The sequence below is a fragment of the Leuresthes tenuis genome, unplaced genomic scaffold, assembly GCF_036924035.1.
Source record: "Leuresthes tenuis unplaced genomic scaffold, fLeuTen1.0.hap1 SCAF_19, whole genome shotgun sequence".
Lineage (NCBI taxonomy): Eukaryota > Metazoa > Chordata > Actinopteri > Atheriniformes > Atherinopsidae > Leuresthes > Leuresthes tenuis.
In genome coordinates, this window is record NW_027325373.1 from 19,240,163 (window position 1) to 19,268,031 (window position 27,869).

The 27,869-nt window shown below is 39.1% G+C and overlaps 2 protein-coding genes across 4 annotated transcripts; both read left to right on the forward strand.

Annotated features, from left to right (window-relative positions):
- Positions 1-817: 817 nt before the first annotated feature.
- LOC140277058 (GRAM domain-containing protein 2B-like) lies at positions 818-10,423 on the forward strand. Of its 3 annotated transcripts, none has more exons than XM_072371943.1 (15): positions 962-1,048; positions 1,366-1,504; positions 1,601-1,726; positions 2,562-2,649; positions 2,742-2,811; positions 2,889-2,992; positions 3,081-3,176; positions 3,255-3,326; positions 5,056-5,136; positions 5,304-5,415; positions 5,786-5,902; positions 6,440-6,524; positions 6,686-6,790; positions 6,900-6,984; positions 9,258-10,423. In XM_072371943.1, the coding sequence occupies exons 2-15, from the start codon at positions 1,377-1,379 to the stop codon at positions 9,294-9,296; spliced, it is 1,308 nt and encodes a 435-aa protein (XP_072228044.1). In that variant the 5' UTR covers positions 962-1,048; positions 1,366-1,376; the 3' UTR covers positions 9,297-10,423. The 3 variants fall into 3 exon arrangements, with proteins under 3 accessions (XP_072228045.1, XP_072228044.1, XP_072228043.1); XM_072371942.1 differs by lacking the exon at positions 962-1,048 and adding an exon at positions 1,080-1,162; XM_072371944.1 differs by lacking the exon at positions 1,366-1,504 and having other exon boundaries at positions 818-1,048.
- Positions 10,424-12,484: 2,061 nt separating this feature from the next.
- Positions 12,485-27,662, forward strand: LOC140277057 (TNF receptor-associated factor 2-like). The gene is made up of 11 exons (XM_072371941.1): positions 12,485-12,871; positions 14,875-15,084; positions 16,759-16,837; positions 17,047-17,145; positions 18,520-18,681; positions 18,796-18,870; positions 19,571-19,645; positions 20,849-21,415; positions 22,389-22,566; positions 22,762-22,910; positions 24,803-27,662. Exons 2-11 carry the CDS (start codon positions 14,897-14,899, stop codon positions 25,019-25,021), a joined length of 1,791 nt encoding a protein of 596 aa, XP_072228042.1. The 5' UTR covers positions 12,485-12,871; positions 14,875-14,896; the 3' UTR covers positions 25,022-27,662.
- Positions 27,663-27,869: the final 207 nt, after the last annotated feature.

Here is a 27,869-nt window from a genome sequence, read left to right on the forward strand (position 1 = left end):
GAAAGTGTTGTGATAATTTAAGTACATTACTGCTGCATAGTTACAGTTTCCAATTGTGAAATAATGTAGTTGTTGCTTTCTCTTTCTATAAAAGCTTTTATCAGTCTGGTTCTTATTTGATATTTTTAAGATTTTGTTTCTCTCCTTGGTTGTGACCTTCTAACTGCTTTATAAAGCGCCGACTTGCAAGTTGCTTGAAAAAGTGCAGCATCAGTTAGGATTGAACAATTGATCGTATCTGTGGTTTTTTTAGAAACTAAATTTTATTTCTTTTCTGTAGGACATCTCTTCTTGTTTTTCAGCCATTTTCTGCTCTGCTTAAGGAATTTCTCAGCCTCTTAAAAGTCCTCCTGCCTGCTCTGAATAGGAGCGCTTTTAAGAGTTAAGATACTTCATAAATAACTTTTATCTTTACTTGGATATAGCCTTTCATTTTCAGCCAACAATTCTAAGAATTTTCTTTGAATTTCAGAACTAGGGGCCACTCTTTGCTCTAAGTATTTATGTGAATATGTGCAGCAGACTTTAAATCAGTTAGACTCTGCTGCCCCCTGCTGTAAATTTGTCTCAAATACAATAATGTCTTATTAGTTTTATGAGTGCAACAGTTTCACATTCGCTGTACCTTGGCTAAAAACAATAGTTCCTCTATCATTCGCTTTTAACTGCCATACAAAAGAAAATGCGCATCCATTCTTAAATCAGCGTGTGTTTTGTAAAGTGTGTTCTCATCGCTCCAGCCCAGCAGGACTCTGCTCCTTCCTCCCTGCTTTTCCTGACGTTGTTCCCAGCTGCTCCCTCCCCCTTCACGGCTCCTCCTCTATCGGGCTTCTCGGTCCATCGAGCGATCGTCCCAAACAAAAAACTTTCAAGACTTCCTGAAGCTTCTCTGCTCTATGAGGTCTAAAGGGCCAAACCGATGGCGGATACGAGCGAGATATGAAACTTAAGACATGGTGCTGATGACCGAGCAGGCGGACGCGCCTCTGACCCCGTTATCCAGCCCAGAACAACTTCTCTGCATGGACTCCCGTGGGAAAAGCTCGATGTAAGTCTGGATGAGATGCAGGCTGAGGGCAAGGCCGCCTTTTGCATTTCAGCTGATCTGGAGACGATTCAGACTTGATGGATGGCGTCTATTTGCATATACATCCTGCTTCAAGTAAATTTGAATTACAGGGATGTGGTGACTTTAAATTGATCTAAGCGGCATGGACATGGCACGGGTCAGACTGGGTTCATTTGCATTTAAAAAATTAGACATGACAAAACTAGTCATGAAACCTTTAAGGGTAGTTGATAGTATGCTTTGGCTACTTTATGCATTACTGTCAGATTTATCTTCCCCTTTTTGCTGCACTCTAGAGCCCATTTCCATGCACATGAATCAACATCAGCCAGAAGGCCTTTTCTCTTTTGCCCCACGGCCAGATGTTAAATTACCCATTAAAACAACAACTTGTAAAAGCCGTATGGCAAAGAAGCAAGTGAAAACCCGCAGCAGGTGAAGTATGACAGGAGGTGTACAGACTGCATGCAAAGCGTAATGTAACACCCCGTCACACCTTTGACATCCTACCACTTTGTTTCCTGTGTCCAGGTCTGAGGTGGACAATGGAGGTGAGAGGAGACAGAGGAGGCGTGGACGGACACCTGCAGACCTCCGGCTCCCACTGGACACAGAGTCAGACCCCTTAGAGAGCAGGAAGAAACCAGCTGGCATGAGGTAATCTATATTACTTTCTATATGGAAGCTCTTTTTGTACCTCTATAAACTGTTTTATGGTTAATTATGCACTATGATGTTGTTATAGTGTTATTACCAAGTGCTTATTAATGTTATTGTTCCCCATTTTCTGTTAGTTTTTTAGTTCATCAACCTGCAGTCATAAGTGTAGTTGCAAACAAATACAGCATTAAATGCTTACAAATACATAATCAACCTTTAATTAAAACTGCATACATCCTTATAAAGGCTAAATTTACTTTAACCTAAAAGAATTGCGGCAGTAAAATCTTGTTGTGGAGTAGATGATTAAGCAGGCTTCATCTTCTCCAATGCATCTTCCCCGCTGTTGTTTATTATAAAATGAAAGTCTGAGTTTTTGAAGGAGAGAACAAGAACAATTGAATTTTCTGACATTTTGTTGTTTTTATGGGAGAAAATACGTTGTTTGCTTTACAAACTGCAACACGTGTTTATCTTTTATGGATTAGTGGATGCTAAAACTAAAGTTAGCTCACACATAGCAGATGTTTTCTGAAAAAAAAAAAAATCATGCAATTTGCTAAAATTGGCTGAAATCAACCGTATTTCTTCCGCTGTCCTGCTGTTTTCCTGCATGACCAAAGTGCTGTTTACAGGTTTCATTGTTGCAATGTAAGCAGCTTTCACATAATAGCAGGTGACAACAAGCAGAAAAACATTTTTTGACTGCTCGTATGTTGTTTCAGTTATCATGCTTTAAATATAGCTCTTCTGCTGCAGCTGTGTGTCTTACCTGTCCTGCTCAGGTGTTACCAGGCTATGTAACCATAAACGCTGACCTTTTATTTGACAGACTAAAACCTGTGGAGCAACTTTCACCAATGCTGAGTCTAAGTGATATTGAATCGAAGTTTGACAGGAAGAAATCGCAACCCAACCATGTAGGGATTTGTTCTGACAAATTATACAGAATCTCATCCAAATACTTTACATGTTTTTGCAGTTTCTGAATAAAAAAAAATGTTGTTTTCAGATATCAAAGACGAACGCCCATTATCACAAGTTATTCAAGGAAGTCAGCAAAGATGAGTTACTCAAACAAAGTGAGTTTCAGATTTTCCTTTCACATGAGAGCCAAACTAATGTTTATTTTATTAAATGAATATGTTTCTACCATCAGGTTACACCTGCGCCCTGCAGAGAGACATGTTATATCAGGGGAAAATGTTCGTCTCTGATAACTGGATCTGCTTCCACTCCAAAGTCTTTGGCAGAGATACCAAGGTGTGCCACTGATAACTGTAATAATGAATTACTTGAATTCTAAGGTGGTGATTAGCTGCTTGTTAATGAGTATTTTCTCATCGCTCAGATTTCAATCCCAGTGATGTCTGTGAAATTCATCAAAAAAACCAAAACTGCGTTATTGGTGCCAAACGCCCTCGTGATTGAAACTACAAATCATCAGGTGATGAAAACTGAAGACACAAACAACATTGGACTTATGATATGAACAAGAAAGTTACTCTAAATGTCTCTTTTCCAGCATGTGTTTGCGTCGTTCCTCTCTCGAAACACCACCTTCAAACTTTTGAAATCCATCTGTCTTCATCTGGAGGTAAACCAGATCCTACAATTATGAGGCAGTTCTTAGTCAATCAGTTAGTCAACTAACATAACTATTCAGCATCTTTGGATGGGTATATTAAACATCTGTAGGTTCCAGCTTCCCATGTAATGGAGCTTTGTATGACTGGATATATATAGTATTTTTTATATTGGAGCTCAGGATGATATATATCTCTCATTGAGGATGTCAGTATAATGCTTAGATTGACCCATTGGGACCTTGAACAACATATGTGTCATTTTTCCTTTTAAAGCTGGAGTCGTACACACATTATTAAGTTATTTACAATAAAAGTTGAAGGTTTAACCTCTAAAATGGTTTATATTTAATGTTTCTGGTTTCTTAAGAGGCTGAGAAATAGAAAACCTTTTGTTTTCTACAAAATCTGGGATCCATACAGGTTAAACACAGACATCCAATGTTCGTGTACATATTATCCACAATAAAGAAAAGACTTATATATAAATGTTTGATTATTCAATAAAAAGCTATTGGAAACTTTTAGATTACTATAAAGAGAGACAGCACATGTAAGTTAGAAAATTACATCCGACCATATTGTCTTCTTTCAAACACTTTTCCTCAACCTCACTGTGTCTTCATAATGAGGAAAGATAAGAAGGAGAGTTAATTAAAACTTATGACATGGAAACCAGGGTTCTCAGACAGTTAAGTTTATTATGCTAAGCATTGAAGAATGTTGCTGAAGAAGCTTGGTTTGTTTTGCAAGGACTCAAAAAGTGCAATAGTCACTTAGAGTGTACAATTCATGTACAGAATTTCCAATACTGTAATTAAAAGATGATGAGTTCCATTTCAAGGCACAAAAGGTGTCACACTTAGAGGGGTTGTTCACACTCAACACTGTCTGTCAGTTCCTATTTTGTAAAATTATGGATCGCAGTACAGTTGTATGAAAACAATCAACTTTATGCAAACCAGACATGAAGTCAGTGAATCACATAAAATGTTTCAACTTCAAAGATCTACGAGACTGAATTGAATAATTTCCCTCCATACAGTGGTCCAGTGTATCCTGTGCTAATGGACATAAGAACGGAACCTTTTAAATGCCTTTTATTAGCATTTAGAGAACTTGACTTAACATAGCTGTCACTTACTTGCTAGTGATTTTGCTAAGTGAGTAAGACTATTCAACAGCAACCTCTGCTTATGAGCAACTACACCATTTAACTATATAGATAATGTGACATGCCAAGCACCAAACGACTGAAGCAGCAACTAGCTAATGACCTTAGTGTAGCATTTAGCCTCTAAAGGGCCAAATATTGTCCTCAGGAGTTAGTGGAGGCAAAAAAGCGTGACTTCAGTTTATTGACCTAAAAGGATAATCTGTATGGCTAAGAAACACAAGCTGTTGGGCGCTTAGATAGTTATCTGTTTGCTGCTTCAAGTCACGCTCAAGTTTGTGTAATGATTATAAAGTTGACCCCAGCAGACAGTAAGTTTAGCATAAAAATGATCTCTGTTCTTTGTCTCTTTAAAATTCACCGTACATGACATGTCAACACCAAAAAACATAAAAGTAACAGCTAACTGATTAACAAAGCAGCTAAAGGGGCAGAAGAAACGCAACAGTAGCAGCTAGCTAATATCCACAGCTGCTAAAGGGGGGCAAATATATATATCACAGCAGAAGTTAGAAAAAAAAATATTTTCTATTCTTCATATGAAAATGTGTATGTTGTCATTGCAGGTGGAGAAGACTTGTAGCAGCCCTGTTACTTCCTCCTGTGAAACCAGCTTCAGAGCTAGCTGCCCGTCGTCGCTTCCTCTGGTCAGTCAGGGGTCTGTCCGTCCATTTTCTGGGATGTTTTGCACAGGATGTATTCACTGTACATTCTTCACTGTGATGAAAGATCTATAGAAGTGCTTTGCTCTCGTGTAATGTAGCACCCACTCTGTATGTGGTTTCCATTGTATACTTTTGTACATGTGCTGCAGGACTTTTCTGGAGATTTCTCTGACTTTGCTGGAGTCGTGCAGCGTAGACGGCAGGACATAATGGAGAGCAGCAGCTCTGGGTCTCAGACTCCAGATTATGACAAAATAAGTGGTGTGTGTCCTTTTCCCATTCAAAAAGACTGTGGACTTGTCACTGTCTGCAATACCCAATGTTTAGATTTGTATAGTCGCTTTTTTTTGTGTGTCAGATGTCACTGTGGCTCATACAGTCTCATACTTTTTCTCTAGAGTAAAGCCAAGTGACATTTGATCGTGGGAGGTTTTGTTTTTTGTGATAATCCTTTTGATTAAAACAAAGCTTCAGCTTAATGTTTATGTCAGTCAAAACCTTTAATCCTGCTTTCTCATATCTTATTGACCAATTGCATTTGTGGATTTGTAAAGTTTCTTGTGACTGTGTTAATATTTACTCAAGCTCACCAGCAACTAGAGTCACTGCTTCTTTCTGTTTATTTAAACAGACTTCACTCGACTCCCAGACTCGTTTCTTAGCGCCACGAAGAGCAGAGAGGTTTCAGTCCATGCAGACATTCACCTCCAGACCTCGAGCCAAAAACATGGAACCGCCCTCAAGAACGGTACTAAAATACTAAAGCATTCTGAGGAAAAAAGGAAGCTTTGTTATGCCTCTGTAGTCTTGAGTTTCATGGGCAGTTGAGGTATCAGTTATATATATATATATATAAAAAACAACCACTGACCTGTTTATGGTGTATTTAAAAGCATAGTTTAGCATTTTGCTTATTATTTTTTTATTTATTTGTGATGAAATAACTATTTTTCAGTTGAAATGGTTGCTATGGATGTTTGGTTTCAATGAAAGAGCACTATGACTCTCAGCAAGGAGGTGAATTTAAAGGAGTAGTTCCACATTTTGGCAAATACAACTGCCTGTAAATCATTGCATGTAATTGCAAGTCATCCCAAGGGATAAATAAAGTTGAGTCTAAGTCTAAGTCTAATTACTGAGCTTTTCAGGGGGAGTTAATAGCAGTGGGGCTAATCTATGCTAACTCTCTTCAAACATTTTTTCTTAAAAGAAAAACATTAAAAAAAAAAATCATCTGTAGTGTGGCTCACCTGCTTTGCCTTACTTTTTTTTTTTTTTTTGGTAGGCTCAGCCAACCGTGGACCCGCACAGAAAGACAGAACTTCACAGCCAAAGTCCTTGCACGTCATACTTCTCATCTATCTGTTTTTGTGAGTCACCTAGCATTGTGTGGAACATGAGAAGCTGAAGTGGTGTGACGAGGAAATTGCAGTCTCTGAAACATTTATTTGCATTACTTGGGTGTGTTAGCAATTGTCCTGTATGGTGAGGATTTGAATGTCCATATGTTGCTGTGTTTGTGTCTTAACAGAGTCGGCGTTCTTGTCTTGTCCTCCTGTTACATGGCGTTCAAGATTGTGGCTCTTGAGCACCGTTTGAACTCCATGTTGTCAATGGGAGAACACATTCGTAACGAGTAAGAGCAAGAGCCATACATTTAATTCACACATATCCTCTTATTCTTTATTAGGTAGTGCATTGTCACTGATTATTAATTTAATTTTTCTGTATAAATCACGTTGCAGAAATATTGGTAGCCAAAAGTCGCAAGATGAAGTGAACGCGGAGATCTACGGGGAACTGTCTACCAATCTGTTCAAGCTAGAGAAGGTTTGTTTGGTTGGTCAATGGGCTACACTATTAATATAGTCACTGGACTAACTGCAATTGTTGTATGATATGGTATCAAAATGTTGGCTTGCATTAAGGAAAGCATACTGAGAAAGTGGGAGATCCCAAAGTTAGGAGTATGGCAGTTTCAGGAAACTTATTTCTGTTTACAGACTTGAAAACTAAACATTTCAAATTATTCCAAAGTAAAAGTCCAGTTTTTGGAAAGCTGCTATTACATATTCATGTGACTCCTTGTTCCCCTAAATCAGAGTGATAGGTCAGACAGGGTGAGCATGACCCACATGTAAAGCAGAAATACTTTCATGCGTTTGCAATAAATATGAACCAACAGCACAGCTGCAGGTTGACTTCACTATGCATAAAGACTGTGAACAAGAGGAAAACAGCTGGCCTAAGGTTGTTTGTTTGTTTAATAAAAAAGAGCACAAGTAGCCGCCAATGCTTCATCCCATAGATGTAGTTCTGCATCTGACTCATCGTAAAACTACAGTTTTTATTGTATTTTATTTACAGTTTCCATTATATAGCATTTTTATAAACAGAAAAATACAGTTCAGTTAAAAACAAGAAAAAAGTACTAGGAATACATATTCTAAACAAAATTATAAAACAAGGGAGGCGTACCAGAAAGTCCACAGAACAAAAAATATCAATCATTAATAATATTGTGATGGTTCATCGTCCCATTTTTAGCTTAATGATAATACAGTTGTTTTTTTTTTTAACCGAATCCATAGAAATTGACTCATTCTTGACATTCTAAAAATATCTTTTGGTTTTATTTCCAAAATAAACCAACGAGAAACAATGTGCCAGACATGTTGTGGAAATTTTAGAACTTTTAGGAAAATTCTACATTATGTAGAGTGATCCAGAACAAAACTTTTAATAAAACACAGCGCTTGGCAGAGAAGAAACCAGGGAGGCCCAGAAAGACAATTTTCTGAAGGTCAAAGGTTCGAGATTTATGTAACACACTGATACTTTTCCCACACTAGATGTTCACATTATAAGATAGCTGGGTAAAGATTAGATTTTTTCTCTGCTGTACTATGGTAACTCTGGAGCCACATCATCTGATCCGCACACATCAAGTTAAAGATCCTCAATTTACTAAAAGATACTATATTTGAGGCCGTACTGGAGCCCTTGTGACCTTGTGCCTGATCTCTTTCTAAAGACACACTTTGTTTCAAGTTATCTGAGCCAGAATAATAGACGTGCTGTTGGCTGAGAGTTAAAATAGTTAAAGTGTTCAGATGAGCTGAAGTTTAAACAGAACAACATGAAAGTGTTTTGTGTTTGCTGCTGCAGATGAAATAAAGCTTCCACGTGTCAGCAGTATCACAGTGTTTTAACGTCATACTTCTTCAGTAGAGGGATCTGCACCTTTAAGTTGTTGTTGCCAATAAAAGGCCAGTTTATATCAGTCCAATTTATAAATACAATACTGATTTAGATCAGAGACAGCCCTATTGCTATCTGCCTCAACAGACAGTATTTATTTATATGTTTTCTGTAAAAGCACAAGTTAAAAGGCCTTCCATCTTGATTGGACCTCTCCAGTGGCCTGATCAGGCTCCGCCCATTGGAAATTCTGCAAAGCATTTCATTAAAGGGGAACTCCGTTAGCTCTCCTATAGCTGAAAGTAGCCACATAACAGCACCTATGAGCTAACAGAGCTATAGTACGCGTTCATTCATTCATTCGTCTTAAAGTATTGGTGAAATAAAGACAGATAATGCCTTATTTAGAGAACTGCATCGTCTAAGCCCCGTTCACTCCGTTATATGGATGGCGAGTTATCTAAATAGCTTCCGAAGGACGCCGACTTTCGCCAAACTGTTCTCGGTGAGTAGATAAACGTATTTCATGCCAGAAATAAGGTCTAGGTTTAAAAATACCAGAGTTCCCCTTTAAGCACACACCTTTAAGCATGATGAGTCATCAAAGTGTTTATATGTTTTCAGAACACTAGAACGCTGCTAAGAAAACCACTTTTCGTCATTATTGGGTCAGATACTGGTGGGTACTGTAGGGAACATCTAATAATGGGAGAGTTCCCTGAAATAAAACTGAAATATCAAATTCGACTTAATTGTGACTTCAGTAACTAAAGTTTTTGCTGGGCTCAGTGACTTGCTCTGGCACTTTTTTGCAGTTGATAGGTCACTGGCATTGTTTAATTGGTAGTTTTGCTTTATGCTGTGCATTTTTATGCTCCTATTACATTTTTCTTTCACCCTAGATTCAAAGAAATCTCCAGAAGCTCCTCGAAGAGACTTAAAAGAAGACGGCTCTCTGTTTGTCTGCGCAGACGGGAGCTTTACTGCTAATTAGAGATGCTGTGTGAGCTTGTCAGAGCAGCAGTGAGCACATTTGGTCGCTCTGTTGCCAAAGCATGGGCAGCTCATGCAGAAAGCCTCGTCTGAAAAGCTGTGTGAATATTTGTTGTGCAATAGTGGCCTCTCTCTGCTTTTCACTCAGGACTTTTTTTAAATCTCTCATTTTAGACAAAGATGTGCTGAAGCTGTATGGTAGTGTTAATCAAGCAGAAATGGAGTATTTATCTAAGAGTTTTTTTTTTTTTCTTCTTTTTGTTAAGTTATCAGGTCTAGAGGTTCAAAGGTCCAATGTCAGTGTTTTCAAACACGTCTTAAGAGGTCAAATAGTTGTTGTTCAGAGGTTTTTGTTAGCAATGCCAATAACATATATTGATGTAATGAGTATAAATCACTCATCTGGGGGTATACGTACAATGGGCAAATTCCTTCTCATAGTCTGATGAGTATAAAAGGACATTCACAGTGCATTTGTAAATAAAAAAAGTGCTTTAGCATACATGAGTAGTTTGCTTAGTGAAAACATTTCTACAAAGAGATCAAAGAGATGAATTTGAAATGTATATTTATTGTATGTAAATGTTTTACTAAAAGACATCATTTTCTAACCTTACAAATTACACTTTTCAAAATCATCAATGCCTGAAAATGTCTCCTGTCTTCTGTAACTTAAGTGTTGCTCTTTGAACGACTAGTCAGTCATTTCTGGAGGTCTACATTTAAATCAAAGACTCTGCGCGCCTTGGAATCTCACAGTGATTTGATCACAGTCCAGAAACGGCTCTCACGCTGTATCTGCTGAACTTTGCCTCAGCAGCATTCTTACTTATTGGGAGACGCTGGGTTGCATGAGGCTGATCACACGGCCACGTGACACACCTGCAGACCGCATTCAAATCAAATCAAAGAGCAGTGGTGTAACCTGATGAAAGGATTATTTGGTTGAATGACTTCTGGAAGTTGTGGCAGAGGTACTCAGTTTACTAGTGAATGTCCAACCTTTAAATTATGGTTTAAGAGAACAATTTCTTCACATATCCAAGAACAACAAAAGTCTTTATAATACAGAGTGTACTGTAGCTTTGTAAAAATACAAATATCTGAGAAATAAGTTTTTATAAACTCTTATTTAAGTATTTTTTTTAAGTACTTCAGTCCTTTTGTGTTTCTTTCTACCCCTCTTGATTCCAGAGGAATATTTTGTATGTTTTACTTAAAGGTACAGCTCGGTGTAGTGTTAGTGGGTTTGGTTGAATACATTTATTTTGAGTAAACATGTAAATTCCCTCAGTTGAGTAGTTTTTGTATTTGTTGCAAAGATTTTCTTCTTCAGAGTACCTACAGTGTTCCTAATTCGATCTCTTTATAGTACAAATACTACAAATAGACGTTTAAAATAGCACCTCAAATTGGTAGTAAATCACGATGCTCAAACAGAGTCCTTATACCACACCATAAAAACAACCTTTTCCCTCAGAAACTGTTTTTAATAGAGAATCACAGCTCTTGAAAGATTTTTCAGTCTGACTTAGTATCTTAAGAAGTTGTGTGAAAGTAACAATACCGACCAATTGTAGTACTTGTAAGAAATTGTTCTAACAGTGTGGCGTAAGTATTTTTATCCATGCACTGTAATTAACAAATTTCATAAACTTGGAAAAAAATAATCTGGTGGAGTACAAGTAGAAAATGACATGAAAAATATCAGTATCATCCTGGAAACCTGCTGCTGCAAAATAAAATCCCTACTTGAAAAATGTTACTAAAGTAAAAGCATGTAAGTATGAATAATAACAACAAAAGACATACTTAAAGTATTAACAGTAAAAGCATTCATTTCAGAAAAATGGCGTGTTACATTACACTGTAAATTTAAGACTGCAAAGACTCAAAAGGGTTGCACGGTGGCGTGGTGGTTAGCACACAGCAGGAAGGTTCCCAGCTGGGTTTTATCTGGGAGAAATTTGCATGTGTGGGTTCTCTCCAGTGCTCCGGCTTCCTCCCACCATTTAAAAACATGCATGTCAGGTTAGTTTGTGATCCTAAACTGTCCCGAGGAGTGAGTGTGAGGGTGTATGCTTAGTCTCTGTGCGGCCTGTGATGAATGGTGACCTGTCTATTGCCCAATAGCGATAAGCTCAAGTCCCTGCAACCATGAATTTGATTAAGTGGGAATAGTAAACAGGTAGATGGACTTATTTTACCTCGTCAGATTCATACTTTTTAAGGACTTTTACTCAAATATTGTTTTAATAACAATTTGATGAACTTAGCCTCGGCCTTTTAATGTAATTTTGTGTTTCTGCTTTACTCAATTTTAGAGGATTACTTCTTTTCTTTTTTAAAAAAGAGACTCAAGTAAAGCTAATATTTGTAGAGAATTACATGACTTGAGTAAGGGACTTGCTCACAACATGAATTGTCTAATTTAGTGTCTCAAAGTTCTCCCTCAGCACACACACACAAAAAAATGTGTTTTATCAACAAGTCCTGACATATTTTCTCAGAATCCTGTCTTGGTATCCCAAAACTCTTAGTATGTCAGCATTCTGTATCATCATCTCAAAGTCTGACATAGTATCTTAAAATGACGTCTTGGTATCTCACAATTCTGACTGAGTCCATCAGAATTAGTATCTTAAAATGATGTGACCTTGTATCCAAGAATTCTGCCTCATAAGTCTGTCTTTGTATCATAAAATGATGTCTTAGCATCTCCACATTCTGTCCAATATGAGAAACTTTTGTGCAACACAGTGACAGAAACAGGCTTACAGCTGAGGAAATGGTATTCCTTCAAAAACAATTATGGGAAATTACCTTAAACAAGGTACAATACGCTTTTTATGTCCTATTGTAATTCACTTCAATTTATTGGAGTTTTTTGTGTGAAAGTACACTGGCAGGAAAAGTTCAACTACAGCATCTGAAATGTGGTGAAGTACAAGTTTAAACAGAAACAAGTACCACCCCTGGGTATTTGTATTTATTTGAGACTATTAAGAGTTCTATGTACTTTTGCCACCTGAAATTCTACTTTACGGAATCTGTGCTTTTGCTCCCTGAATGTGCGTACTTATAGTTTCATATTTCAATGAAGCACTATGGTGCGTAAAACAGACAGAAGCAAACGTTAGAGGCACTAAGAACAGAGGAGTATGTGAGGCATGGATGAAGTCAGTTATGTGGATGTTTACGGGCTCCTCCAGCTCAGCAGCCCGCCCCCTTCGGGTTCTGGACCAATGACTCGGGCGCCTCCACAGCCCGTCTGCCTGTCAACCCGCGTTCAGCCCACCGGATGACGTAACGCCCTGTCTGAAAGTGCAATGGCGATATTGGACAATAACAGCCATCGCGTTTGGGGACCACATCTGTATTATGTGGCTAACGTTGAAGAAATCACCTCCAGCCGGCTTCAAAACCACATTTAATATCGGCACAGCGCAAGAGCGTCAACCTGCGACCAGGAAAGGTGATTTCACATCCTCTGCACGCGATGACAGTTTAGACTAAAACACTGGTAAGTGCAAACTCTGGTGATTGGAACAACATTTGCGAAAGGCTTTTCCACTAAACGGTCTCTTGCAGGCAGCAGGCTTCAGCTTTCAAAGGGGCGTGGTGGCGTGCTGGGTACCACTACTGCCTGAAGGATGCTGATAGCTTAGCAACAGAGACGGGGAAGGAAAAGGAAAGAGGAGAATAGAGACAATGGATGTGCGGTTTGCCAGCCCCGTGGCTGAGCTGAGCGCGCGTGTGTTTGAGCAGAAAGATTAAACCGTCACCAATTTGTTCCAAAGGAAGAGCAAGGAGCCATGAATGCAGAGTTGAAATGTAAACAAAGGGTGTGGGCCTCACAGCTGGCCTGTGATGCTCTGCCACACACAAACACACGCACACACACACACAAACACACACTCACACACACACACACCGATAACACTGTTCATCACAGCAGGATAAGATTTTACACACATCATGTAGACACATCTAATGGCCCACCGGTGCTGGATTATTAACTGGCTGGGAGCCTGAGATCCTCAGCTGCTGCCTTTGTTTATCTCCTGTAATCATAAACTGAACAAATTTTATTTGCTCTTGGTCTGGTCTTTTTTGGGTTTAAGGAAAGGACAAAATACTTTTTTTTCAGTGTTCCCTAACACTTCTAAAGCAAACAGTTTTGTTAACGCCTCCTTGTAGCCATGATTCCAAACCTGCCTCCACTTGTTTTGACATTCCTCCACTTTCTGCTCTGTAACTTGTCATGTAAATGTCACAGGCTCAGGGTTAACAGCTTCATTTGAAGAATACAAGTACTGTTAAGACCAGTAGCTTCAAAGAAACTGTTTCCTTTATTATTTTTCCTGTATTTCTCTCGCTTGTTTGTATAATTTGATGATGATGCTGCTAAAATATAATTATTAAAGCTCTTTAAAACAGTTCTTGTCAACATATGTCTCCGACCTTAAGGCTGATATTTAGTCCATACAGGTTCTGCGTGTTCACACAGTAGTAATGAAAATTAAAGGAGGGTTAGTGGATCTTTTGTTAACCACAAAACAGCCGTTGGACCCATAAATGAATACTTCCACATATTTGTAGTTGGTGTTTTGCCAATGATTTGGAAGCTGATATTACAGGCCTTTTGTGTTGCTTAGTGAGCAACTGGTTTCCCATGTAAACAAAGTGTAGGTGCTGGCATCCGCACACCAGAGGGCGCTACAGAAAGGGTTAATTAAAGTAATAAAAGAAAATAGTCATCATTTACAACAGGGACGAATAAATAGCTGTGACTTTATGCTTTGGCAGGCATCCACAACAAAGAAAAACACATTTAAACATTTACAGTTATGTGTAAAGAAGTTATCGAAACTGATTTTACAAACTGACACGGAAGAATGTGCATCATGTGGGAAAAGGTGTGACTTTAAAGGGCGTCAGAAGTTCCAGGTTTGCTCCATATAATTTCAGCCTACATAATAAGAGTAAATGTGAATCTAGTCCAAATAAGGGTCCAACTTATTTTCTTTTATCAGCTTTGTGTCAAAATCTACTTTTAGTTTATATTGTTTGGCAAAAAGATTTGCTTTTTCAAACTGCTTCCATTTTTACTTTGTGTCAAGACAGGAAAGTCACCATGGAAGGTCTGTAAAGCTTCAACCAAAAATATTTCTGGATCAAACCATTTGATCTGGTTATTTTATTGAAAAGGCAGTTATTTTGTTGAGTTTATTAAATGGCAGAAATGATGGAAAATTGAATTAATTAACCCTCACAGCTCAAGTTAGCACATTCAAACTGTGCAAATTAGCAAATTTAAAATACTCAACGTTGACAGTCAAATTCATCTTCCTAGTCTGCTTTAACTATTTCAACCCCATTGGGTTCTGCTAGTTGTTCTCTGGGGGAAAGGTGAATGATTAAGTGGCCAAGCATGGCTATGAGGGGCAGGTTAGAGCAGCCGCGATCAGAGGCAGATTTACCACTCAGTTCTTACTGTGGCTTGACTTGTAGCGTCTTTTCCAGGTGTGACGTGTGAACAGACACCATGGCCTCCCAGGAACCGTCCCCTCCTTCGTCCATGGAGAGCAATAAGCCCGGCTTCCCCAAGAAGATCCTGGGTAACAAGCTGGAGGACAAGCACCTGTGCAACTGCTGCCACAATATACTCAGACGGCCGTTTCAGGCTCAGTGTGGACATCGCTTCTGTTCCTACTGCTTCAACAGGACTGTGAGGTGAGGCTCTTATTGATCAGAATGAAGCTGTCAAGTTGTTTAACTGAATAAAATGAGCAATCCTACAGAGAAGAAGTTTTTTTCCAAATTTAGACATTTAGAAAATTACTTTTTTGAACCATATTTTATTATCTCAAATCTATAATCAAGTTTTATAGCAATTATATGCTTTATAACAACATTCAGATCACTGTTTGACTATTTCCAGACTGTTTTAGAAAGTAAGCTGCAACAAAGACATCGAACGAATAGACAGATATTTCTCTCAGAGGGTGGTGGAGACCAAAATGTTTTTCAGTTCCAATCTGTTTTTTATGACCTTAAAACTTTGATGGTCAGAGAGCGTTTGGAACTAAATACATGTTATGAACTAACTGTTATGTTTAACGTAACTGTTAAAGAAGAAAATACATCCACGGTTATATTGTCTCGTATTTTATTCAGTTGGTTATTTCTTACTATGTGTGTTGCATTAAATGTGCTTCATTGTGAGAGTTAAAAACTAGAATTATGGATTTTGGACTGACTGTACCCAGTGTTTTATGATTAGATGCTTGGTTTGGACGTCATGCCAACACTGGATAAACTCTTTAAAACTGGATCAAGCTAATGAGTCGGTCACTTTCCTGGTTGCCACGTTTGGATTGAAACCACAACAAAAATAACTAAATTGTATTTGGTTTTTTTGTGTGTTTTTGGATCCCCTCAGGAGATTAATAAAGTATTTTCTGATTCTGATTCTGTTATAGTTTAATAAATGATTAAGATGATTGCGATTTGTCCTGAAGGTTTTAGCTTTGTTTTCCAAAAAATGATTTTCAGTTTGTCATTATTGACTTAAAATATGTTAATGTTCTGTTTACAGTTTGTTTCGGCTGCCCCTGAGCAAAAAAACTAAACATTAATTGGATGATTAAAGAAAGCTCTGAAAGTTAGCAAAATGATTTTAGACTGAATTCTGATGGGCAGCTAGTGTAAATAAATAAAGAAAGGGGTTATATGGGAGCCTCTAGATGTCTTCCTGCTGGACCATTTGTAGACAGAGCAGAGAGGAATTGCTCAGGTGAGCGAAAAAGGAGGGAGACAGTAGGCCTGTTCCAAGTAAAGATGACAAAAAAGTAGCAAATTTACCTAAAGTTACGTGCTGATCCAGGCACAAGCACCTCCTTTTTTCTGTGTTTAGATAAAGGAAGTTCTCAGTCATCCAATCTGTGATGAACTATATGCAGTTCAGAGGGGCGCAAATATATTTCTGTTGGGCTTAACAGAAACATATAGCAGCGTGTCGTCTGCGTAACAGCACATATAGTGCAAACAGAAGCAACAATATGACATGAAAGTTGAGAGTCTAAATTTCCTATGAGATTATTATTGATTTAATGGATAAGATTGACTTGATTATTGCTTATTAGCAATTACTGTTGTAGAATGTGTAATTCAACTATTGACACATCCAGTTAGAGATAATTTGTATTACTTTATATCCTCCTTTGTGGCTTAATCTATAAAATGTGTCTTTATTACTTTATCCTAAAATGATAATGATAATCTGAATTGATACTTATTAAAGTACCCACGGATAGTTCCCCAACAGTAACTTTCCATCACTGACAGTTTCATTTTTGCATGTTTTCACTGAGCAGCACGTCAGTGTTTGTTGTTGTTTTATTGCAGTAATGGACCCCAGAAATGCAACGCTTGTATTAAAGAGGATATTTTTGAGGAGCCGACATCGATTTTGAAACAAGGATGTGTGAGTATGACTTAGTTTTGTTAACCAGTTCTAAAATAAAGCTTTCAGAGACTAAACTGTCCAAACTTTAAAGCTGCGTTTACAAACAGTGTCTTAATTTTAATGAAACGTAATGTAATATGCTCTATTTGTGTTTGTGTTCATGATTTACAAATGATTTAATTCCGGTTACTTTTTACAGTGTCCAAACTTCATGCTTTGCCTTTCAGGCTTTTCCCGACAATGCAGTTCGAAGGGAAGTTGAAAGTCTGTCTGCTGTTTGTATCAATGAAAGTTGCACTTGGAAAGGCACTATCAAAGAGTACGAGGTGAGGGGACCTACTGATACGTTTTTTTTTGTGGATCTAAGTTATAAATGTACCGGAGAAAAATCGTTAGGTGCTTTATGGATGATTCTGTGTTGAGCAGGTAGCCAGTGGAGCCACTTTAGTACTGGAATGATATGTTCAAATCTCCATCTTTGTGTGGGAACTCTGGCTGCTGCATTCTGACTGAGCTGAGGTCGACCAAATGCTTGTTTGGATAATCCTGAAAATAAACGGTTACAGGTGTCCAACCTGCTTGATATGAATGCATGAATCAATCCCAGAGTCAGTTCGAGATAAAACTCAATCTGTTTTATCTCTTTATGTCTTTTAAGTGGTTTTAAGCAGTTCTAGTAACGTTGGTCATATAATTATGAAAACTGAGATCAGTTTATTTAATAAATGATGTTTTGGTTTTAAGGGTTTCAGATATGTCCAACACATGTTGCTTTTCGAGGTTTCGCTAGCTTAGCTCAGCCTTGCTGAACAGCTGTTGGCTGCTTTTCCTTTACTCTGCATTTGAAAGGAAAGTGACTGCGGAGCATTAGATGGAACACTGTTTCTTCATGAGGTAGCGCTCACAGAGCTTGGAGGTGTGTTTGGTTCATTTTCCTGTTGAAAAACTGATACTTTCTGTTTATCGCACAAACATATTGGTGTCATTTTGTGGTTTTCATGTTAAGGATCAGAGCTCTAAAGCAGTTGGAGTGGCTTGAACTTCACACTGAAAGAAATCCACAATTTGAGGTTGTATCCACTCCAGACTTTGTGGCCAACAAAATAGCGGCATTACTTTCTTCAAAAAACATTTTTGTCCTACATTTCACTTTATGGGAAAATGGGCACAACTTTTGAAAAATATTGTCATTTCTGAGTTGTTGTGTGTTAAGTCTGGGCTGCAGTGTAAACCAAAATAAAAAAGAACCCTCACTTCTCTGTTATTTGAAATTAAGAAGTAAATTCTACAGATTTCTGTGCAGATTTAAGTTTGATGCTTTTTGTATCACCAGCAGTTGGATGTAGCCCAAACATTTGTTAAACTAAATATGTAAGCGGTCACGCTGTGTTTATTAAAAGCAATGCATTTGTGGGAAACGCCTTATTCGTGGTTTTTATTTATGGCTTGTCCCTCTGGGTTCTGTGGGGGCAACATCATCTGCTGCAGAACTCCTTGTTCTTGTTGTGGCTAAACATACTTCTTCATGACTCAGGCTCATCATCCTGCTGTAGAATGTTTCCGAAGCGTCTTCCTGATGGTGATGGATCAGAATTTAAACATTAAAGTGCTTAAAGTGTTTACACAGTGCTGTACTGTCTGTACAGATAAGCTGTTGCCATTCGGCCACTTCAGCTCAGCGTAAACTCTTGTTTCCACAGCTGAACCACGAGGGGAAGTGCGAGTTCATGATCATCCCCTGCCCCTCCTGCAAAGAACGAATCCGCTTCAATGAACAGGAGCGGCATAATGAGCGAGAGTGCCCGGAGAGGACGCTCAATTGCAAGTACTGCAAGGAGCCGTTTCACTTCAAAAACATCAAGGTTAGAAATGTTTAATTTAGACTAGAGGCTCTCAGCGTGGCTCGTCTGGGCCTGTGTAGCAGATCGCTGTGGCTGTTTGTGTCACGTTAAAAGATGCTCCGTCACTTCTTTCAGGCACATGATGAGATCTGCCCCAAGTACCCAATGATCTGTGAAGGCTGTGCCAAGAAGAAAATACCCAGAGAAAAGGTGAGTCTGTAAACAACATGCAGACAAGCTGGAAGATTGTCTGGCAAAACACAGAATATTTCAGCCTCAGTATTTACATCCTGCTGGTGCCCCTCATTGAAGATTTTCTGATTTTCTTAATAGGAACCATAAACAAAAATGTATTTGTCATGTTTATTTTGGTCAAAGACCCAGCTGTTAAAAAACATTGACCTATATTAAAACTTTTTCTACTTTTTCTACGGGGTCCCTGTAAATCTAAAAAACGAAGAGCTCCAGGTTTTCACACAGAAAAGCTGTCATGCACTCGATTGTAGGTCCTTAACCCTCTTATATTCTTTATTCATCTCAAAAGATAGAAGTTATAGTATAGATTTTATTTTAGAAAACCTTGAACTTAAAGTGCTATTAGTACTCTTGCATAAAAAAAAACAAAAAAAACATTGAACTTTTACTGACCAGGGAAAAAATAGAATTATTCAGTGCTATGCACAAGGTGTGTTCACTTTCCAAAAGAGAATCTTTGCTATCCACACGGTACCAATAATAAAGAATAAAAGACGTAAAAAAAAAACATCTAAAAACTGTTTGATGCTCAGCCAATCGATCAATCTGTGCATTGTAGTTACATTTTTCTTCCGAAAAAAATATCACAAATTTAAAAAAAACTGAAAGAAGATCACATGGTTTAATTTTTTTCTTTGTTCTTTTTGTTTTCTAGTACGTGGACCATATTAAATTCTGCAGCAAATTCAGAACGCCGTGTCGATTTCATGTCGTTGGATGTGACATGTCTGTAAGTATCCTGAGTGTTTTCTCAATATTTACATTTAAATTCTGCAGTGTCTGTTTGTCTTTTTCAGGTTATCTCTATTCTCTCAAGTGTGCTTTTATCTTTTTGTGCAAGTAAAAGGTCTGTAGAATCACAAAAGTTTATTCCAGATGAAGTTATTCTTTCCCCTAGATTACTCTGCTCTGTTTGTATTCCTGGCTTTTCTTCCTTCTTTTAATGACAGCACCAGGAAACACACGTACATAATGTCTGCTACGTGGTTAGTGCGTCTCACTGCCAAACCAAGATTGAGCAGCAGTCACACTGTGTACACTGGGCCTTTGGAAGTTGGTCCCTTAAAGAGACAGTAGCTAAAATTAAGTGTTTCAGACAAGAGGTGTTGAAACAATGTACTTTTTTAAAATGTAGAAGCACGTAAGCCTATTTTAGTGGACCCACTAATTAAAAAAGTCTTGCTTTTTTAAGATTTTTAAGGTTAAATTATATTTAACTCTTTTTCTCATGAAACGCTGGCATGAAGAAACATTTGTGTGACCTCAAATTACTGATTTGATGTACTGTCTGATAACTGCTCTGATTCATATCATTTTATAACAAACAACCGCACCATCTGGTCAAATCTGTATGTTGTTACACATTTTTCCACTTCTGTACATATGAATCTGGTGATATTAATAGCTAAACCCAAGGTTTCTCACCAGATCTGTGACATGTTCAGAGAATATAAACCCAGCAGAGCTCTTAGATCCAAGGACTCAGGTCAGCTGGTCCAGTCCAGAGTCCAGACTAAACCTGGAGAAGCAGCATTTAGCTGTTATGCTGCAAACAAGTGGAACAAACTGCCAGTGGAGATTAAACTGCTTGTTTTTATTCATTTCAACTCATTTTAATGAATTTTTCAGCCCCCCGCTGCAATGCTTTTATTTCATGTAAAGCACTTTGAATTGTTTTGTACATGAAATGTGCTATACAAATAAATTTGACTTTGACCAGGACTTTGATATTTAACAAGATTATCATTGCTGCCTTTGTCTGTTACTGGTTTCAATTGGTGTATTACACTATTTATATATTTAGTCTCAAAGGGATATGATGTTTAGCATCCTATTTGACAATACATTTCATACAGTCCTCATACAGCCGATTGGAACTCATTCTCATCTGGTTTCTGTCTAAATTTTCCTTGTTACGTCTCCCTTTTTGTAGGTAGAGAAGGAGAAGATTCATGACCATGAGCGCGCCTTTGCTTACGAGCACCTCAACCTGCTGCTGCACTACATCATGGGCATGAAAGTGAGCATGGAGGGCCTGCAGCCCCAGGGACTGGAAGTAGCCGGACACAAACTGGTAGAGCTCCAACAATCCCTCAGGGAACTCGAGGCCAGAGTCTCCCTGCTCAGCACCACCTCCTCTGGGCCTCCCGTGCAGGGAGCCGCCGCCTCCTCTTCATCCTCCAGCTCCTGTCCCCCTGGTCCACCTGCTTCAGCTCCTCTCCCTCCTCCTCCAACTCTTCCTCCCACTCTCTCTGTGTCTACCTCCTTCACACCCCTGCCCAGCTCGGTGGGCGCAGCGCTGGAGCTCCAGCTCCACAGCGAGAAGACCAAGGTGGCCGAGCTGGGCCGCAGGTGCACTGAACTTGAAGTGAAAGCCGGCACGTTTGAAAATGTGGTGTGTGTCCTGAACAGAGAGGTGGAGAGGTTTGCCACCACCATGGAGGCCAGCAACCGGCAGCATAAACTGGACCAGGATAAAATCGAGGCCCTAAGTAACAAGGTATAAGGTCGAGACAAACTCCATCAAAACTAAACAGATAAAGGCAGCACATTTTTAGATTCAGCGTAACTCAGGAAACCTCAGGAATCTGCTTATTAGTCCCAAAATACTCCTCACCTCTCCATAGTGTCAGTATTTGAACTTTTCTTTGGTGTCAGATGACATGAATATACTTTCTGCGTGATTATGTTACTGCCAAAATACAAATAATTTAAAGACAATAATTGGAGGCACAAAAGCATTAATAAAATGTTTTTTTGTTTTTAATCATCAACTTTCATCTTAGATTTTAGATCTTAGATTTTTCAAAGGCTCACAATGACTATCAACATGGCTGTTATTGAAACAAATATATGATCTTCTTTCCATTCGTATTCAGCTGTTTTGTGTTCAAACATTTGAGCATGAAGACAGAAACTCATGTCAAATTTAACCTGTGTGAAAAGAACAGATGTCTTTGAAGATCGCAGCCTGGTCTGGAAATAACACCACGATGAAGCGGATGTTGTGGCTGAAAGCTTTTGTTTGAAGCCTTCTTTTTATTCTTATTTATATTGAGCAGCAAACAAATATGACTTTAAAACATGAATTTAATATCACGATCCCACATACCCATAGCTACTGAGATCACGAAACCTGAGGTAATGCACCTATAGGGGGTGCTGTAATATTTAAATTAAGATAAGTTTACATCCAGAATCACAATCATTGATCCAAATTCTTGATATTGTTTGTCTTTACAACAGATCTTAATTTGGACATTTATACATACATTTTCTGCTGTCCGAGCTCTACTTTCCTACTATCTAGAAATGTATATAAGTGGTACATTTTTAACCCCTCTAATAGTTTAGATACTCACAATATTAAATTATCTGAACCCAAAGAGAAACATTTGGGGTTGGATGTGTCTTTAACTGCTGTTCTGTAATTATTGATATTAACCGGACCGAGGGTGTGTTTTTATTTCCAGGTGCGGCAGCTGGAGAGGACGGTGGGGCTGAAGGACCTCACTGTGGCTGAGATGGAGGGGCGGCTGAGGGAAATGTCTGCCACCACTTTTGATGGCGTCTTCATCTGGAGGATCTCGGATTTTGCCAAAAAGCGACAGGATGCCATTGCAGGCCGAGCCCCTGCCATGTTTTCACCAGGTAACATTATTACGTCTTTGCAGAAGACAAAATACCAGCAGCATGATTTTTCCATCAGTTGATGGGTTCTAAAACGACAGCAGTCCCTTGGTTATGGATCATTCCCATGTTACCAGAAATTGTTTAAACTGCGATTACAGAAACTCTTTTATCTGCAAACGGCTGCAGCTGACGTCCCCTTTCTTTTCTTTCCAGCCTTCTATACCAGCAAGTACGGCTATAAGATGTGTCTGCGGATCTACCTGAATGGAGATGGGACGGGGCGAGGCAGCCACCTGTCTTTGTTCTTTGTGGTGATGAGAGGACTGAGTGATGCTCTGCTCAAATGGCCCTTCAACCAGAAGGTAAAAGACATAAAGAAACAGGATTGTTTACTCAGGATTTTCCTTTTCAGCTGCCCAATTGTGTTTGTCCTTATTGACTAACGGTCCTGAGGGAGGTTTTGCTTTGCTGAAAATGCATTATGTGCATTATAAAAGTTATTTTACTCTTCATAAAAGACAACAGCACAAGACAAAAGAACAGTAAAGCCACATATACAGTACATTTTGTACCTCTGTTTTTCATGTTGAGCTGACACCGTCGGGCTCTTCTTTTTTGTGTGATTACATTTTTCCAAGCATTGTTATGGAAGTTTTCAATCGCTTCCTTCCTAATACTTCTGATGAGCAATGAAATAGAGAAACTTACTTTTTCTGCCGGCCGGCTAAGTTTTTATTCTTCGTTGCAAGGAAAAAGATCTGTCCACACCATTCAGCGGTATGAAAAGATACAGACAAAAGGAATCCAGAGCATTTATACCTTTAGATGTGTAACAACATCTCCAGAGGGGGGCAGGATGCAGTCTTGATGATAATTAAGAAACAGGAGGTTAAAACAATTATCTTGTCTGAGTGTTAATTAAGAAGTAAATAGTTTAAAACAATTAGCGTGTCTGGGTGATACAAATGGTTAATGTGGATTGGAGAGTCTGTCAGTCCTGAGACATAAAATTTACCATCACAGCATGTCTTGAGAAAACAATTTCCTGAGACCTGCTTTGTTTTCTCTTGTATCAGACGTTGTTTTAGGTGCTCTGAATTCAAATGCCCATTCAGTAAAAAGCTGTGGTGATGCAACATTTTGTGCCCCTGACTGTAGTTTGCGATGATCTTAGAGACAAAGTCAGCCCTGCGTTAAAGGAGACATATTTACTGAAATGTTTGTGACATGCTTTGGTCAACAGCTTCCTTTTAAAGCATGTCTATACAACTCTGTTCATAGCAGTGAGTCTTAGGAGCTGGAGTGACACTTGTTTTCATAGGATGTGTCTCTTTTAAGATCAGTGTGCAGCTTTGCAATTCAAGGATACATTTGGACACAAACTACACTTAATAAGCACCGAAGCTCGTTATTACTATATAAAAAAATACCTTTATTTTGGCTGCAGCTCAGCAGCAGACAGTTGGTACTGATCACTCTTTTAGGCACAGTCGTGTTTAACTGGACCAGGTTGTTAAAACTCTGAACTTATGTCGCAGCGAGCCAGCGGATGATGCTGCACTTAATAACAAAGAGGAACATGGGATTTCCTACTTCTTACTGGGAAAAAAAAGAATAGAAGGAAATGTTGGATTTCCTAGTTAGAATATCAAACATTAAACAAAGTATGGGCGGAGCATTATTAGCTCCTTTCTTTCTTAAATTAACTGTATAACTGCTGATGAGAATTTGCTGTTAACAGCAAAGCAAAAACAGAAGAGTTCCAGCTTCTAAGGCACAGCAGGTCAGAAATGGGTGAAATCTTTACTCTGAGCTCGGCCCCTGATGTCACTGGGGGCATTGTAATACACCGGTATTGTGATATTAAAATGATAACATATCAGTACTGTGTTCTTTCCAGGTTCTCTGACTTCCTCCCACCATCCAAAAACATGCATGTTAGGTTAATCTGTGATTCCCCCAGACTCCTTTAGAAAGCAAGCCAGGCAGCAACTTTGCTAACATAACATAGATAGTATGGAGGATGAAAAATGACTAAACGCATAAAAAAGGCTGAATAAATGAATGAGAAAAAGAGTTGAAAAGGACTTCATCCTCCACGTGGCAGGTTAAATTCCAGCCTGTTTTTCCTTGCTTATGCGGCATTAACCTGCAGTTTTTTGCTCCCTGTATTTGTGCGTCCGCTCTGATAAATATCAGACACAGACACTGAGCTAAACATGTAAACACGATCTCTGTCTGGTCTTACCTCCAGGTGACTCTGATGCTGCTGGACCAGAGCAACAGGGAGCACATCATCGATGCCTTTCGACCTGATGTCACATCCTCCTCTTTCCAGAGGCCTGTGAGCGAGATGAACATCGCCAGCGGCTGTCCGCTCTTCTGCCCGCTCTCCAAGCTTGACGCCAAGAACTCTTACATCCGCGATGACACCATCTTTATCAAAGCCATTGTGGACCTCACCGGCCTCTAGATGGCTCCATAGGGTGGTACAGTTTGGCAACCAGGCAGCTCTTTGACCATTAAAGCTTCATTTTGGCTCAATCATGGTCCACGTTAGGGCTTTGTTGGGGCATCTTACTGCCTCCTGCAGCTGCAGGGAGACGAACATGTTTGCGACTGTGTGCCGCTTGGGGCTGCTCAGTCCAGACGGCGCTGGCATTGTCATACCCGGTGGTTTGTGTGTCAGATCCACCGTCATTGCTGTACATTTTGGGTGCAAAACTTTCTTTCTTTTGACATCACCCCCGGTGGGGTTAAAATCAGTTCTGCACATTCGTTTTCAGTTAAAGGACACTGAGGCGAGTAGCAGTGCGGCGTGGTCGGTGCCGTGTTCAGCAGCAGCAGCAGAGATGCTGCGACGCAGTGGGGAGATTTGTTTTTTATCTCCTGCTTTTGAAGGCTTTCGGAACACGAGGACTGTGTTAGAACAGGACTGTAGATTACAGATAGTTTGTGTGATTTTTCGGATAAAGCTGGCTTGTAATAGAGGTAGAGCTTGATGCAGTTTTTGCTTCTTCTTGAAGATCGTGGATATTGTGAGCTTCCAGTGTCGAGTGAATTTGCATAGACAAACGTGGAGTTATGTTATGAATAAGATTACAGCCTTTTTTATTTATGGTTTCCTTTTGTCGCAAACTGCATGCCGCCGGCGTTTTGAATCTGCTCCTTATTTCAACCGGGCTTCACGAGAGTTTGTTGTTAAACTTGTTAGTGAGTTAGCCATCCGTGATGGTGGACATTGCCTGCATGTCTTTGGAATCAGGCTATTTACATGTAGAGTAGAGTGTTGCGTATTTGTTCATCTTAGGGGTCGGTGGTTCTGATTGGTGGTTTGGTACATCTGTGGAAGATACAGCGGAGTTACCAAGGAGGCAGGGCAGCTTGCCAGTCAAGCCTGAGGCATAAAACTTGCATGTGTTTTTGTCTCCGACAAACATACATAGCTGGAGTTTTCCCGCAGGATTTGCTCACCAGCTCACATCTCAACACATAGTACTGTGCCCCACCACAGACTGAGGTTAACACAGATTCCACGAAGTGAAGGAAATGTTCGTCTGTCCATACAGTTTCCAGTGCATATGTATTTCTGCTGCTCTAAGATAGAATTCTGATGTGAAACTAATATATATGTTGGTGCAAATATAGTGTGTGTGGAGGTAGAGAGGCTGGAAACAAGAGGCTGTAATGCCTTGTTGTGGGTCTCAGGCTGTTGTTGACAATATTTATTGCAGATTGATGTTCAGTGCAACCCCAGATAAACCTTTACTGTGCTCCCCGCAATTCCCAATAACACACACTCGACACTATATCTGGTTAAACTGTAGTTTTTCAATGCACCCACCAGAGATTGCTGTTACTTAGCATGCATGCTGAGGTTTTAAGGTTCATGCTGGCCTGTTTGGAAACCAGTCTCGACCTGTATTGAAACCTCTCTGTGCATGGGAGGCTTCAATTCATATTCACTATGGAGTTTCACGTTGGTTTACTCCGTGAGCCTCGCGTGAAAGCATTTATTTGTATTTGTTTGGATGAGAATACGTGAACATAGAATAGTTATTATGTTATATCTGGCGCTGCTCGACAGAAGCACTTGCCTATATTCATAGCAATTTATAAATATGTATCTTTCATATCATAATGTTGAAATAATCTATATATCGATGTTAATATACACAAGATCTTATAATAAACATAGTATTACTGAATACCTTATTAATTCTATATCTATAGACCAACCTTTTGTTTGATGGTTTGAACAGGCCAGGACAACCCCTTTGTGCAGTGAGGACTTCTAGAGTGCAATATATGATCACATCCCTTAGACATCTCGGCTTTAAGGGTTTACACAGGTCACACTATTTGTTGCCATTTGTTTACATTACTCATTATGGCGCTGAAGAGCTGCGACCGTTTCTTAACTTTCCAAGGAAATATGGTGCTTTCCTTTTCATCCAACATTCACTACTTCATTGACATAAAGTCAGTAGCTGTTCGTGAAGCTAACCGGCCGCGTTGGCTTTCAGGAGGGCCATTTTAATACGGAGGAATTCTTGCTATATACAGCGAGTGGGTTTCTAGTCTTAACTTTAAAACTTTTCAGTGACGACTGAGCATGTAATGAGCAGGATTACATGAACTTTTTAAACTTCGAGTGGTCTTGTAACGTGCCAAAATCAAATATTACCTCCATATGCTAACAATGTTGTACTGCAAGTGGCTTTTTTTTTCTTCTATGCTGAAACATGGTGCCAAATATGTTTATATTTAAGTTTGTATTTATATGCGCGTGTGTGTGTGTGTGTGTGTGTGTGTGTGCGTGCGAGCATGGCCCATTTTAATATGATGCATGGGGATATTAACTTCTGGAGCTGAGAAATACTGTCCCATGAAACGGAGGTTTCTGAATGTAAGCTTTAATTCTGTTGGTTTTTCTAAAAGCCCAACAGCTGTTCTGTCATGTGATGCAGTGGACTTGAAGCAACTTAATTCGTGCACTTTGTATCGTTGGTTTGTCTGAACAGGGTATTTTGTTGAGTGATTTATGTACCTTGAAATCAGAGCCATATATATTCTGATGTTGATAATTGATGTATCATGCTAACAAAAGCACATGCAGTCTGTAATAAAGTTGGTTGGTTTCTGCCTGTTGAGTGTTTAAATCACCTTTTTAATAAAAAAAGCCACAGGAATACTCAGATCGAATGTTGAAAAGTCAGATAATGTAGAAATAATATTTTAATGTCTTCTTTTTTATGATATTCAGTCTTGGATGAGAGGCAGAAAACGGATGGATGTCTTTTCTGATTACAAAGCAGACT